General features: G+C 32.2%; 1 protein-coding gene across 1 annotated transcript in view; it reads right to left on the bottom strand.

Annotated features, from left to right (window-relative positions):
• STXBP5L (syntaxin binding protein 5L) overlaps positions 1–15268 on the bottom strand; it is a 384965-nt gene that overhangs the window by 248784 nt on the left and 120913 nt on the right. Inside the window, 2 exon segments of the mRNA XM_089909991.1 lie at positions 2506–2569; positions 8657–8791. Coding sequence (XP_089766117.1) covers positions 2506–2569; positions 8657–8791 — 199 coding nt within the window.

The following is a 15268-nucleotide window of genomic DNA, read 5'->3' as shown; positions in this document are numbered from 1 at the left end:
AAAATAAACAAATGGGGCCTAATTAAATTTAAAAGTTTTTGAACAGCTAAGGAAACCACTGACAAAATGAAAAGACAACCTATAGTATGGGAGAAAATATTTGTAAATGATATGGCTGACAAGAGGCTGATATTCAAAATACATAAACAGCTCATACAACTCAATATTTAAAAACAAACAATGTGATTAAAAAATGGGTAGAAGACCTGAATAGACATTTTTCCAAAGAAGACTTACAGATGGCCAACAGGCACATGACATTGCTAATTATGATCGACATTGCTGATTATCAGAGAAATGCAAATCAAAACCACAATGAGATATCACCTCATACCTGTGAGAATGGCTGTCATCAAGAAGTCCATAAAAAGGGCTTCCCTGGTGGCGCAGTGGTTGAGAGTCCGCCTGCCGATGCAGGGGACACGGGTTCATGCCCCGGCCTGGGAAGATCCCACATGCCACGGAGCAGCTAGGCCCGTGAGCCATGGCCACTGGGCCTGCGTGTCTGGAGCCTGTGCTCCGCAACAGGAGAGGCCACAACAGTGAGAGGCCCGTGTACCGCAAAAAAAAAAAAAAAAAAAAGTCCATAAATAGGGCTTCCCTGGTGGCACAGTGGTTAAGAATCTGTCTGCCAATGCAGGGGATGCGGGTTCGAGCCCTGGTCCAGGAAGATCCTACATGCAGCAGAGCAACTAAGCCCGTGTGCCACAACTACTGAGCCTGGGCTCTAGAGCCCGTGAGCCACAACTACTGAGCCCATGAGCCACAACTACTGAGCCCATGAGCCACAACTACTGAAGTCCATCGCCTAGAGCCTGTGCCCCACAACAAGAGAAGTCACCACAATGAGAAGCCCATGCACCGCAATCAAGAGTAGCCCCTGTTCACCGCGGCTAGAGAAAGCCCGCGCGCAGCAATGAAGACCCAAAGCAGCCTAAAATAAATAAATAATAAATTAAATAAATTTTTTTAAAAGCTATTAAAAAAAAAAGTCCATAAATAACAAGTGTTGGAGAGGATATGGAAAAAATGGAACTCTTGTACATTGTTGGTGGGAATGTAAATTGGTGTAGCCACTATGGAAAACAGTAAGGAGGTTTCTCAAAAAACTAAAAATAGAACAACCATATGATCCAGCAATTCCACTCCTGGGTATATATCTTAAGAAAATGAAAACACTAACTCAAAAAAATACATGTACCCCAATCTTCATAGCAGCGTTATTTAAAATAGCTAAGATATGGAAGCAACCCAAGTGCCCATGAACAGATAAAAATGATGTGGTATATATACATATATGCACAATGAAATATTATTCAGCCATAGGAATGAAATCCTGCCATTTTCAGCAACATGGATGGACCTAGAGAATATTATGCTTCGTGAAATTATTCAAACAAACACAAAAATATATATCACTTATATTTGGAATCTAAAAAATAATACAAATGAGTGTGTATAGCAAAACAGAAACAGATGCACAGATATAGAGAATAAACAAGTGATTACCAGATGGGAGCGGGAAGGGCAGAGGGGCAAGTTAGGGGTATGGGATTAAGAGATACAAACTGCTATGTATAAAATAGATAAGCAACAGGGATATATTGTATAGCACAGGGAATTAGAGCCATTATCTTTCAATAACTTTGAATGGAGTATAATCTGTAAACATACTTAATCACTAGGTTGTACACCTGAAAGTAGTATAATAATGTAAATCAACTATACTTCAATTAAAAAAGTAAATTCTAATGACATCTGATTGGAATTACACTGTATTTATAAATCAGTTTGAAGAAATTCAATGTTCTTTCTCTCACCATCAGGGGACTTGTCTTTCAGGTTCAGTATTTATTAGGCTAATTCAGTTTCTATCATTTAAAAATAAAGAACCAAACCTATACTAAATAATTTATTTAGGTGTTTTATATGGTACTTAGCAAAAATTATATACTTGAAGAGATAATATTTATAATGAAAGTGACACTCTAGAGATTTTCACATTATCAACTTTGTTTCTCATAATTAAAGGAAAATTATGAATAATCAAAATTAATAAGGATTATTTCTGTAATCTTAGAACATTTTCTATATTATTACCTATTTATAAAATTAAGATTAGCTAATTTATGATTATTTAATATTGGTTGTTTATCATTACCATTACTGACTATCAGGGGCCAATGATTAATGATATTGACAATATTTTTAACTTCAGGCATTGAATATTTGAAAATTAAAGTTGTTCTATGTGTTACATGCCTTCCTCAAAATTCTAGAATTAAATATCAACTTCAGGTGAAACTAAAGACTCAATTTGGGACCATTATTAGTGTAAATAATATGTTCATTCATTTATTTGCTCATTCATTCATTCAACATATTTTAATTTTAGATTACACTGAATGCACTGTGCTAGATGTTAGGTATAAAATAATAGTAAGAAACACCTTTATTCAAGAATAAGGAAAATAAATTCAAGAATAGTGGTATTGTAATACTCACTTTCCCTTCATCTCTTGGGCTATCACTTAAATGTACAACTGGACCTGGATGAGTCTTTGTGGATCTGTTAAATCAATTCAAAAGAGTAATTAAAAAAAACATTAAAACACCTTACCGTTAGAGACTGAAACAAAGAAATTAAGATTATACTGGAATACACTCCCAATATTCTGGAGTTTAGCTTAGACTGATTTGAGTCTTTGGTTGTTTTTCTTTAAGACTACTTTTTTTTCTCCTACTAACTCTATTAAAGTAGGTCTATTTTTAAAAATCAGGTTTAAGGACATAGATCCACATAACAATGGGATTCTTTATTATCTTATATGCTTATATGTTTGTTGCCAGATCTGGTTCTCTGAAAATTTGACAATGAAGTTTTACTTATACAGCCACAAGGCTAATGCTGCAAACCTGTTTCAACCAAACTGCAAATTACATACCAAATTTAAAATTTCCTTTGACATGAAATCTCTGATTTTGCTCCTAAAGGAAAGTACAGTGGCTCCTTTTATTTACAAATAGACCCTTTCTAGTGATAGCCATCTTACAGAAAACTGAGCAACTAGGGAAACCTAGTTCACTGGTTCTGTCTCATTTATCTGGTTAACTAGGGTAATCAATAATAGTGTAAGAGCGTATTGTTAAAGGGATCTTTGCTCTGTTAATCTGACTTTAAATTTATTCTATTCTAATATCTGGCATGTTTCTTTTATATTTCCTACTTTAACTGATGTCACCGCTGAGTATGAATATGTCATGGTTAAATATGACATGAACGGATATGACATAGATTTATTATTGCTCTTTTTTCCAAACCCTTTCTTCAATGACCTAATTGTGCCAGATTAACCCTAGTATAAGTATATTGACATATTTATAATTTATTTCTTAAGCACACATGAAAATCATCAAATATTCTGCACAAAAAAATAATGAAGATTTAAATTTTAGAAATTCTTTGGACTCAGACAAAGGTGACAAATTAAGTAACTCCAGGTTCCCTAGATACTGACTCAGCAGAGTAACTCAGAAAAATACATCTTTTTTAGATATTTTTTTAGTGGCTTTATCCTAAATTTTCTCACTTAAAAATGGAGATGATAGCAGTGCACCTACTGAATAACTGTGAGGGTTAAAATATACATATAGCATCTAACATAATGCCAAAACATAGTACTCAATAAACAGTATGTATTATGATTGTTGTAAATCATTGGAATAATTAGAGTTACTATTTGCATTCTAGGATATGTGCAGGAAGAAAGGCCTTCATAAAACGTTTACAGGGTTTTTTGCAGTTCTTTTATGTTTATATGTAATATATTATTCACATATAAATGCAGTGCTTTATTACAGTATAAATGCCTCTGATAAAAGACAATGTTTTTCAATTATCTTTTGGTAACTAATAGTATCCAACAAACCAAAAACCCTATCTGTCTTTTGGGTTTGATTGGAACAACAAATACCCAAAGTGTACACCATGATAAACTAGTGAATATATATAAGGTGTTTCACATAAAGACTGTCCCATATCAAAAAAAAAAAGTTTGGGAAACCTTGAATTAAAATTAAATATTTTTATTTAATAATATTAAAGTTCTTTTACAGAACTTCTTAGAGCCATAATATGCAAATCACCATTGCAAATCTTCAATATTTTCCAAAATTTTGGTCCATAGAATCCTTTTTCATTGATCCCCTATTGAGGGAATCACTGAAATACACGTTGAGAAACACTAGTTAGACCATATGAAAGACTCTTCCATTTAGCTTATGACTCTATAAAACACTCAAGTTCAGGAAAAAAATCTACAATTAATCTTCAGTTATTTGTAATAACTTTTTCAGACTATAGAAGAGACTTCTTTTTAATATTTTTTCTGACTTTTTCCCTAATATTAAATTTCCAAAAACTACCAAGCATTACTTGCAAAATTTACGGCCATTAGAAATTGACTTTAAAAAGCAACTGTGTACTCTGGATTCTATAAATCCCATAAAAATTACTTTAGATAGAATTATCAATGAAATTAACTTCATGGGATAGTCATCTAAACAATTTTTCTAATATCCCTATTTATTTCTCTCCCTCCCATTCACCAGAATGGCTTCTCGATAGTTTTCTTTGTGGACTTTCTCTTCCCTTATCTTAAATACTGGTATTCCTTTGTATTCTGTCCTAAACTGCAATGTATTCCCATATTATATATGGTCATGAATTCAAGAGCCCACAGGAGCCAGGCAGGTACTGCAAATGAGTTCAACAGGCTGAATAAGAACTGTGCCAAACTGGATAGCACATTACCCACCTACAAAAGGAAAGTTCTTAGTTCCTGTTGATTACTGACTTCCATGCAAGAATACTGGACTGGGATTGTTTCATCAGGAATTTTTTCATGAAAAGCTGGAAATCCAAATTCTTATCTCTACTCTACCAGTTCTTAAATATTGGAAACTAATAATTCAGAATATATTTAAATACTCTGATGGGCAAACAAAACATATCTGTGAGTCAGAACTGGTTCACTGTCTACAAGTTTGCTACCTCATTTATATATACTTTTCATGCACAATCTCAAATATTCTTATAATTTCAATGACCATGTAAATTCTGATCTCATTAGGTTCAGATCCATATATCCTACATCCTACCATTCTCCCATACCAATTCCATTTGAATAACTTAAAAACACATACAACTCAACCTACCTAAAATTGAACTCATTATTTTACTCCCAACCTACTCCATCTCCTGCATTCTTTCACTAAATGGCACCCTTATCAACACAGTTACTCAGGTCAAACGCTTTGGGTCACTCTTAATTCTTAATATATTATTCTTACATCTTCCCACAATACCCAAGTATTGCCTCTTCTATCTTCTAACTATTTATTTAATATGTCAGCTTATCTTCACTCCTAAATCCACCCTAATTTTTACCAAGAATACAGTCTTTTCTCTTTTCAATGATTTCTCCATACCTGCATTCAGAGTGGACTTCCTAAATGCAAATTTGGTCAAGTCAATTCTTTGCTTAAAACTCTTCAAAATCTAGCTCCCGACCTTAGATAAAATCTAGATGCTCAAACTGGCTTAAAAGCCTTTCATACTATATATTTTTATTATCTTCTCAACCTTATCTCTTGCCATCCTTTCCCCCAGCCTTTCCAACCAACTAAACTACTTAAAATTTCTGTGCATGGAACAAAAACTCTCACATTCTATCCTTTAAAACTTCTGTTCCCTCTTCCTGGAAGCCCTCTCCTCCAATTCTCCACTCACCTAACTGAAATTCATCCTTCGATCTCATGGATGTAACTTCCTTCACAGATACTTCTCTGAGACTTCATGTCTATATTAGGTATCCTTCTTATAGAATTTTCACTTTATATTTCCAATATATTGTAATTGCCTTTTTACTTAATCTCACCTTTATTACACTGGAATCCCGAGAGGAGAGAAACTATGTCTTCTCAGTTTATACTTGTTTCCAGGAGCTAGCATATCATAGTGCTCAATAAATATATTTGAAGACTGTATGCATTACATCTATGATTTAGTTCTAAATTTCACGCTCAAATTTTTAATCACATGTAGAAAAAACTGGTTATTTTTTTTTCTTTTAAAGCTAGGGCTGTCCTTCAGAAACAACTATTTCTGTGCTATAACCTGGAACATATTTTCCCATATAAAATTTTTTAATGTCAGTTTTGTTCTATACTACTATTTTATAAGGTATTCTACAAACATTACCGTTTCTACAAACATCACAAAAATGGCTTCCAGTTTCCAAATAACCAATATACACATTATGAGAACACAAACTATTTATAATTATGGGAACTGCCTACAATTACAATTAGGAGACTTCACTAAAAACACAAACAAGCTAAAAAAATAACAAACATTGAATGAAAAGTATTTCAAGTAAGAACTTAAAATAGAAATAATCTCATATAGCTCAAAGATAATTCTGCATTTCTCACACTTAAAACATGTACTGTTAGAATTGTTTAAATTTCTAATTATAAAATGATTCTTAATTAAATACGTATTTATTATTATCCCATACCCTTAACACATAATAATAAGTGGCATGCATTTTCTAATGTATCTCAAGAGGTAGAGAGCAATTAAAAGACTGACTGCTCAGGGAGACTGGAAGTTAGCATTTAAAATTATATCTATCACAGTGGGACTATAATTTCATGGAAAAGACTTTTGGAAATCTGGTGTAAATAAAGCAAGAAACAGTCAGGAGATAAGGTGGCTACTAATGATTTCTTGAGGATATTTCAAAGTCATTTTCAGAGGCACGTACAACCCTATAAAACACCGGATTTATATAAATGTGAGATTCTATTCAGAATCACATGCATAAGAAAATATTATGAAAAAATAAAATGCCTTATTTTATTTCTTTAATTTCTCCTAATTTTACCCTCCTTTATAATATACATTTTAAAATCTTCACTAGTTCTGAAATCATAAAGTATGGACTATGTAAATACATATAGGGTGTAAGTCATAGTTCAGGTAGTGTTAATCTGAACTATGAAAAGGATTTGTTAAGTAAATGAATATAGAAACAACATTGCAAGTGTGGTGAAATATTTGATCTGTTTAGATAAAAAACTCTTCTTAATTACTTTATCAGCATTGAACTGACCACAAACAATACACCTATTACTATCTGTACTAATATTAAATTTATATAAAATCTCTATATTTGATCTCTCAAGTTTACTTTATCAATATCCCAAAACAATATTATGAAAACAAATATTAAGTTCAGCCCTATTTAGTGCTTTTATAGAACTAAGATTATAGGGGGTAAAGCCTTTCCCAAATAGCTGAAAAAATAGATAACTTTTGGGGAGACACATAATTGTCTACCGGACAAGTGTTTTTAAAAATATACACATAGAATATTAAAATATATATGAGCAAAATAGCTCATACCAATTATAATTATAAATGAAAGCTGTAAGTCAACAGCACTTGTATCTATTTATCATACTAATTTTCACTGTCATTAGTTATTTAGTAGCCACTCTGTGGAAAGCACCAAAATAAGCCAAATTTGAAGAAAAAAAGAGCAATGAACAAAGGATTCTGCCCTGGAGCAGTTCTTAATCTAATGAGGAAGAATTATCATTAATTAAAAAAACTCATTAGGACATAATATGAGAGGAATATTTTAATAAGAATATAACTAGTAACAACCTTCCCTATCAAGTAATATACATGTACATTGAAACATTGGGAATAGGGAATAGTAGATTTATTTTAAAGATCACAGTCAAGTTTCATGAAAATAGGCTGTTTTAACCAGAGTTTTAGAGAAAAATAATTATGCAATTTAGAATGTATATATACGTAAGAGAGAGAATGAGCCAACCTCAAGTCAAACGTACCTTATTAAGGACCTAATATGTACAGAGTACAAACATTTATTAAAGAAAAATTGTTTTTCCAATTAACACATTGACCAGGAAAATTGTCTCTGTATATGCTACAAAAGATGGCTTGGAATTCCATGAAGTTTCACATTTGAGGGATTTCACATTTCACATGTGTAGAAACGTAAATATCAGTGCCGAATGAAAGTGGTAATTGCCATCAGCCACATACCCAAAGAGCTGTATACATCACAACATGAAAGATACTGATGAACTGATTCTTCTTGGAACTCAGAACAATATGTTAATGAGGCAAGTGAAGAATAAGCTACCAGCATTTAAAAACATGTGAACTGATCATGATTATTTTTACATAAAGCTAAATGTGGTCATAATCCACTTGCCACTCCCACTGGAAGTGGCTATACTAAGGTTGACTATAAAGAAATGAGACGATTTTCATGTATAAGTTTTAGAATAAGCTTTAATATTTTATCATCAAATTTTGTATACATAATAACCCTTAATTATTTACAGTATTTGGAAAGTCTAAAATTAGCATATGTTAATACTACAATATTTTTAAAAGCCTTTAGAGTTTTAAATTATTTTAGATGAACTTTTCACTCAAATTCATCATAAATTAGCCATTGATGTTTCAAATAACTCTGCAATTTGATATATATACTGCATAACCATAAGATATATTTAATCCAAATAAAGTGGTATTCAAGTTCAAACTTACAGTTCAATTGCCTTGTTCCACATGATAACATATCCAGAAAGAATGAAAGATTCAATATTTACAATATGTGTATTTCCTCTTTCTGTTCCAACATAGAGCCATTTACTCTGGAAAGGTAGATGACAGTAAGTAATTCTGAAAGAAAGAAAATTACAATTAAAATATCTAAATTTTATATCTGGTCAGCATTATATTTTCCTTATGCTTATAACATAGCGATACCTATATAAACAATAAAATTTACCATATACTCAGTAGCCCTTAGTTATTAGAGTTTACAGGATAAATAACAATAGTAATGTCATTAAAAATAATAATGATAAAACAACCACTATTAAGTATCTAACATGGGCATTGATATATATTATTTCTAACTGAAAATAGCACTTCTGTTTCACAAGAATATTTGCTTTTACTTGCCTAGGACTGACAGCTAATAAGTGGCAAAACTGGGATTCAAATCCATTCCTGTTTGGTTGAAAAACTGCCATATTTCTACAACGCTACACTGTTTGCTTTTTTTCACTTGAAATAAAAATTAGGTATATTTGAAACATAAATTTCAGAGGTCAGAGAGTCTGTAGCTTTATCTACATGAGGTGATGAATTATTTACTTTTTATTCTGATGTTCGGCATCTAAGTAGTATAACGAAAACTTATAAGGTCAGAGATCCATTATACTATTCCCTTATTCTTTTGTTCTGCCTTCATCTTCACAATGGGCTTTCTGACCAATTCTGGGAAACTGTTCCATAGCCAAAGCAACCATGACTCCTATATATGAAATTTGGGGATTTATCAGAGTCTTCTATCCACAGCATCATCACTTTTTCTAGTTGGGCCTACTTAGGCTCCTTAACCACTCTTAAAAAGACATGGGGGGATAAGTTCACAGTTATTCCTTATCCGAACTTGTTATTAAATCATAATATTTCCTAGAATTTATTTAGAAAAGGAGCTGGTAAATTGTTAGCAGAGCAAAACAGAATTCTGACACCAAGCAGACACACAACTATGGAAAAAAAAAAGGAAAATGAATGGTAAATTCCAAAAAGGATTCCATCTTGTACCTCTTTATATAAGAGTGAACATGCAGTATGTCAAATTTATATTTTCAATCTGGTTCATTGACTTTCTCTACACCAAACTTTATCTATTCAAAAGTATTCTGTTGAAGGCACCTTGCACACTACAATCCAAAAAACTAGAAGCCTTGTTATTACATACACATTTACAGAGTCAATTGACAATCTAATTAAAGTATAACATATATGACATTGGACAATTTTGATTAAAACCTAAAGTCTAGAATTGCTGTTGCCAAGAGATACTCAATAATGTTCCACAGAAAATAACTTGATAGTCATGTTTCTAGGCAATGAACAATCAATTTTCAATTCAATCCATGTAGAAAGAGGAAGCTCATTTTAAAAAGGATCTATGATCACCCTTTCTGAATACTGGGAGAGTAGAAAAAACACCAATCCCATTAAAGTAGACACAAATACAGGAGTTCAGGTAGAAAAGGAGCAAACTTAAATATTACATGGTCATTTATAAGGTTAAGAAGAAAAGTCTAAGAACTGCCAGGTTTCAGTAATGAGACCTGAAGCAAGCAACAAAATTCCAATATAGACAGACTTTACAGTAAGTACAAGAACAGTGGAATATATGAAAATCCAAACAGAAATATAAATATTCCTTGGACCAACACTACTGTATTCCTCATTCTTATTGATAAGAAACTAGACCCTTTATGAAAAAAGGGTTTCATCTTATGTCCAAAGTCCAACTGATGGGTCATGGTTAAACAAGTAAGAGATTCCCAGAATTAATCTGAACCCAGTTTGAAAAGTAGAACAATAAAGCAATAAAAACACTAATTTGAAAAGATATATGCACCCCTATGTTCACTGCAGCATTACTGACAATAGCCAAGATACAGGAGCAATGTAAGTGCCCATCAGTAGATGAATGGATAAAGAACATGTGGTATATACATGTACAATGGAATATTACTCAGCTACAAAATGGATGAAATCTTGCCATTTGTGACAACATGGATGGACTTTTGCTAAGTGAAATAAGTCAGACAGAAATACAACTATTATATGATTTCACTTATATGTGGTATCTAAAAAACAAAACAAATGAACATAACAAAACAGAAACAGAGTTATAGATACAGAGAACAAACAGGTGGTTGCCAGAGGGGAGGAAGATGGGAGGATGAGTGAAATAGGTGAAGAAAATTAAGAGGTACAAACTTCTAGTTACAAAACAAATGAGTCATAGGGATGAAATATATAGCATGGTAAATACAGTCAACAATGTAATATCTCTGTATGGTGACAGATGATACCTAAACTTATCGTGGTGCTCATTATATATAGAAATATCAAATCACTATGTTGTGCACCTGGAACTAACATTGGGTTGTAGGTCAATTATACTTTTTCTTTTATTTAGTATCTATACGCAATTATGGATGTTCACTCTTCTTATTGTCATAATCACTTCACGATGTATGTAAGTCAAGTCATTATGCTGTATACCTTAAAGTTATACAGTGCCGTATGTCCATTTTATCGCAATAAAACTGCAAGGGAAAAAAAGAAACTGAAACCTAAGGACAACCACTCGCAAAAAGCCAGCTATGCTTTCCTAAATAAAGCAACTACTTAAGCTATAGCCAATCCCATAATCCTTTGCTTTGCTTTCATGTCTTATCTATAAAAGTCTTGCCCCTAGCTATCTGTGGAGCACTCTTAACCACCTCTGTTGGCACTGCCCAATTCAAATTGATTTTCGCTCAAATTAACTCTTAAAATTAAAAAAAAAAGTAATGTGATTTACTTAAGATGATTGACATAGGTGAAGGAGAGGGCATGATTAAACTTGTGCTGTGTGTTTGATAACCATAAGTGACTAATCAATATCCTTATAGAACTTAATTTACTGTATTTAATAGCTACATTTTCATTTATAATGTATTTCTACCACCACCACCTGCAAGATGAAGGATTTTCTATTATATGTGGGCCTTGGAAAAATAATATTGTTCCTATATCCATATTCACTCATTCTTTCGTAGTAAATCATCTAACACATTGTCAGTCTTCCTTCCGTTCATCCATTTATTCAAGCTTCACTGAATCATTCTTTATAAAAAGTACTGTCCTTGATTACAACATACCTAATCTTTTTCCTTAAAAAAATATAGCATCTAACAGGAGAGACAGACAAGTTGACAAGTAAGAAAAATAAAAGTAAAATGTGTTAATTGCTATAAAAAGTTCAAAGGAGGGAGGGATTAATTCAAGTAAGGGAAATCAAGGAAACCTAAGGTAGAAAACTGTACAGTATTTGAATTGGGCCAAAGGACTCTAATTTGATATATTTTTTACATAAGCATATTAAATAAACAAAATACATGTTTCTCAAGCTTGAATAACATACAGATCTTTAAAAAAATTTTTGCTGATCCTAACTTTGACTTACTTTTATAACTTCTTTAACTTATATATAAAAATAAGAAATTCCTCATACTTATGACTCATATATACATAAAACAAAAAACAAATTAAATACAAATAAAACTAAAACTAGAATTCAAATGACAATTAATTTACATGACATATGAATTTTGTTTTACAAAAATAAAACAATCTCACAATATGGATATGATTCTGACTCCACAGGTTCTTTTATGTCTATACTTACTCTGTGTCTCTCTTTCACCACTTGCCTCTACTTGAATACCTCTGAATTCTGTTCCATAGTATACCATCACATAATTTTATAATCATTTGATATGAATACATAATACATGTGCATAGTCCACTTCGATTTTTTATTAACCCATAACAATTAAAATAATACTACTTGGTACCAACACAACCATAAATGCAAATATAACTTCACATATTGAAATTGTATGGCAGTATTTTTGCATAAGAGGGTTTATTCAAATCATTCAGAGTATTTCCATTAGTCTGATTATAAATTACTGTGGATAACTCACAACCCCAAGACTATGCCCATAAATCCTATTTTGAGAAACACTGTCAATACACAAGCCAAAAATACACTGTAAAAAGGAAAATGGCTTAAAATTACAAAAATTATGCTGTATAAAATTCAGTGGAAGATTTCAGTTTTGAAACCTTCCCCCCCCCCACTAAGTTCTAACATAGTTCAATTTTAATCTTATTTTTTGTCTGGATTCCAGGTGAAACTTCTAGTACCGGGCATGATGACTCTGGCTCCAGTCCCTTCTATAATATTTATAATCATTCTTTATAACCTGGTTATACTCAGAATCAGGTATATGATTCTGCATATTAAAAATACAAACCAGAGATGACGATTCAATAGTTCTGGAGTAATATCTAGGAATACTGTTTTAAAACTCTTTCTGGGTGGTTTTGATACACATCCACAGTTAAGAACTACTAAATTATAACAACAACCTTAAATTTTTAGTATAGATAAATATCTCATTAAAATGCATATCCCAGATTCTAGTCACACAAACTGTGACTCCTTGGACTTGGGATGGAACATATGACTGATATTTTAACAAATATTTTGCTATTCAAAATGAAGTCCATAGACCAGCAGCATGGATGTTACCTGGAAGCTTAGTAGAAATTCAGAATCTCAGGCCCAATCCCAGAATTAGAAATTGAATTTTATGAAGAACCCCCAGGTGAGTCACACACACATGAAAGTTTAGGAAGCACTTCTCTAGGTGATTCTGATACAGATAATTACATTTTAAGAAATGTAGTTCTGTGGCTGAATGACTGCTGCTTACTTACTCTTCAAGTTTTAGGATAAGAACCTAAATTACTAAGTTAGTAGTAGGGATAAAGCTATGTAGTACCCCCCAAACAGCTAATGATGGTTATAATAATGATGACAAGGTGAAGCACAACAACAGCTAGGGAAAGGGACAGATAGCTACCCTAAGATTCCCTCAACATCTCAAGTCAAAGGCTGATATTTAGGAGTTTTAGTGGAAAAACTCAAATCATATAAAAAGCAAAAATAAGGAATTAAATTTTCTTTATGAAAAAGAATCTGATAATTTTAGACAACCTATACCTAGCTGAATTATAATACAAGAGATAAAATTAAATAGGTAGTGACATTTTAGTTAAATTTCATTCATTGTCTTAACGGGCTCTAATTAACCAGAAAGTTAAAAATTCACTGAATTTTATTGCCCATAATTAGTTGAAAAACTAACAAATGTAAGTCAAATTTTAAAAATAAGTCAAATCTGCATTTGCATAGGGAATAACAATGATTTTTGGCAAATGCAATTCTGAGAAGCTTATTTTCATTCTCCTACAGTGAAAGAAATAACATTTTCTATCATCATTTAAATTCATAGAATATTTCAATTTCTTAACGGGAGAACTGAATTAGTGGAGGCCACGTGGGAGCAGGAATGAATCACAGGTTTTCTGGTCAGGGTGATAAAAGTAGAAGTATGATGGGGAGCCATAACCCCACCCCTGTAAGATGCCTCTCCCAACCTCAGGTGTTAGTTGAAGGCCAAATAGGGAACCTGAACTTCTATCCTCACCAGTTAGCAACAAGAGGTCATCTGCCCTTCTGTTGCCAGAGCAAGGTCAAAACAACCCACCTAAAACAGAAGGTTTAAATAAGACCTAGGGTGCCATAACATTATACTGAAAGTGTTCAGTTTGTATTAAAAAATCACTCATACCAAGAAATAGAAAAATCACAATTTGAATTAAAAAATAGATACCAATATCAAGATGATACAGATGTTAAAATTCACTGAAAAATATTTCAAAGAAGCTATCATAAAATGGAACAAGCAATTATGAATAAAATGAAAAAAAACAAAAACTAGAAAGTCTCAACAAAGAAACAGAAGATAAAAAGAAGAATCAAATGCAAATTTTACTACTAAAAAGTACAATAAAGAAAATTTTAAAACCTATGGATAAACTGAATAGCATAATGGAGGAAACAGAAGAGGCAGTGAACGCAAATATAAAGCAATATAAATTATCCAATCTGTAAAACAGACAGAAAACAGATGTAAAAAAAAAAAATCAGAGACTCAGAAACCTGTGGGACAAAAACAAAACACGTGATAACAATCATGTTATCAGGGTCCCAGAAGGAAAAGGATGGGACTGAAAAAGGAGTCAAAAAAATAATGTCTAAAAACTTCCCAAATTGGTAAAGGGCAAAACAAAGGATTCAAGAAGCTGAAAAAACCGAAAAGGATAAACCCAAAGAAATAAAACCAAGACAGATCATAACCAAATATCTGAAAACTAAAAATGAAAAGAAAAAAATCTTGAACGTGACAAGAGAGCAACAACACTTTAACTACAGGGGAAAAATTCCGATGATAGCAGATTTCTCATCAGAAAACAGGGGGCCAAAAGGAAGTAGAACATTACTCAAGGGCTTAAAGAAAAGAACTGTCAACCCAGAATTCTATACATGCCAAATATATTTCTGCTTTTATTAGATGAAGGAAAGCCAATAATTTGACACTAAAAGATCAACTCTAAGAGAATGGTTAAAGGGAGTTTACTAAACAAAAAGGAATAATTTTT

Source organism: Delphinapterus leucas, chromosome 4, assembly GCF_059928025.1.
Source record: "Delphinapterus leucas isolate spDelLeu-1000000601 "Yukka" chromosome 4, BTC_Dleu_Yukka2, whole genome shotgun sequence".
NCBI classification, from domain to species: Eukaryota; Metazoa; Chordata; class Mammalia; order Artiodactyla; family Monodontidae; genus Delphinapterus; species Delphinapterus leucas.
Note: the sequence above shows the minus strand (reverse complement) of the source record. Positions and strands in the feature narration are given on the sequence as shown.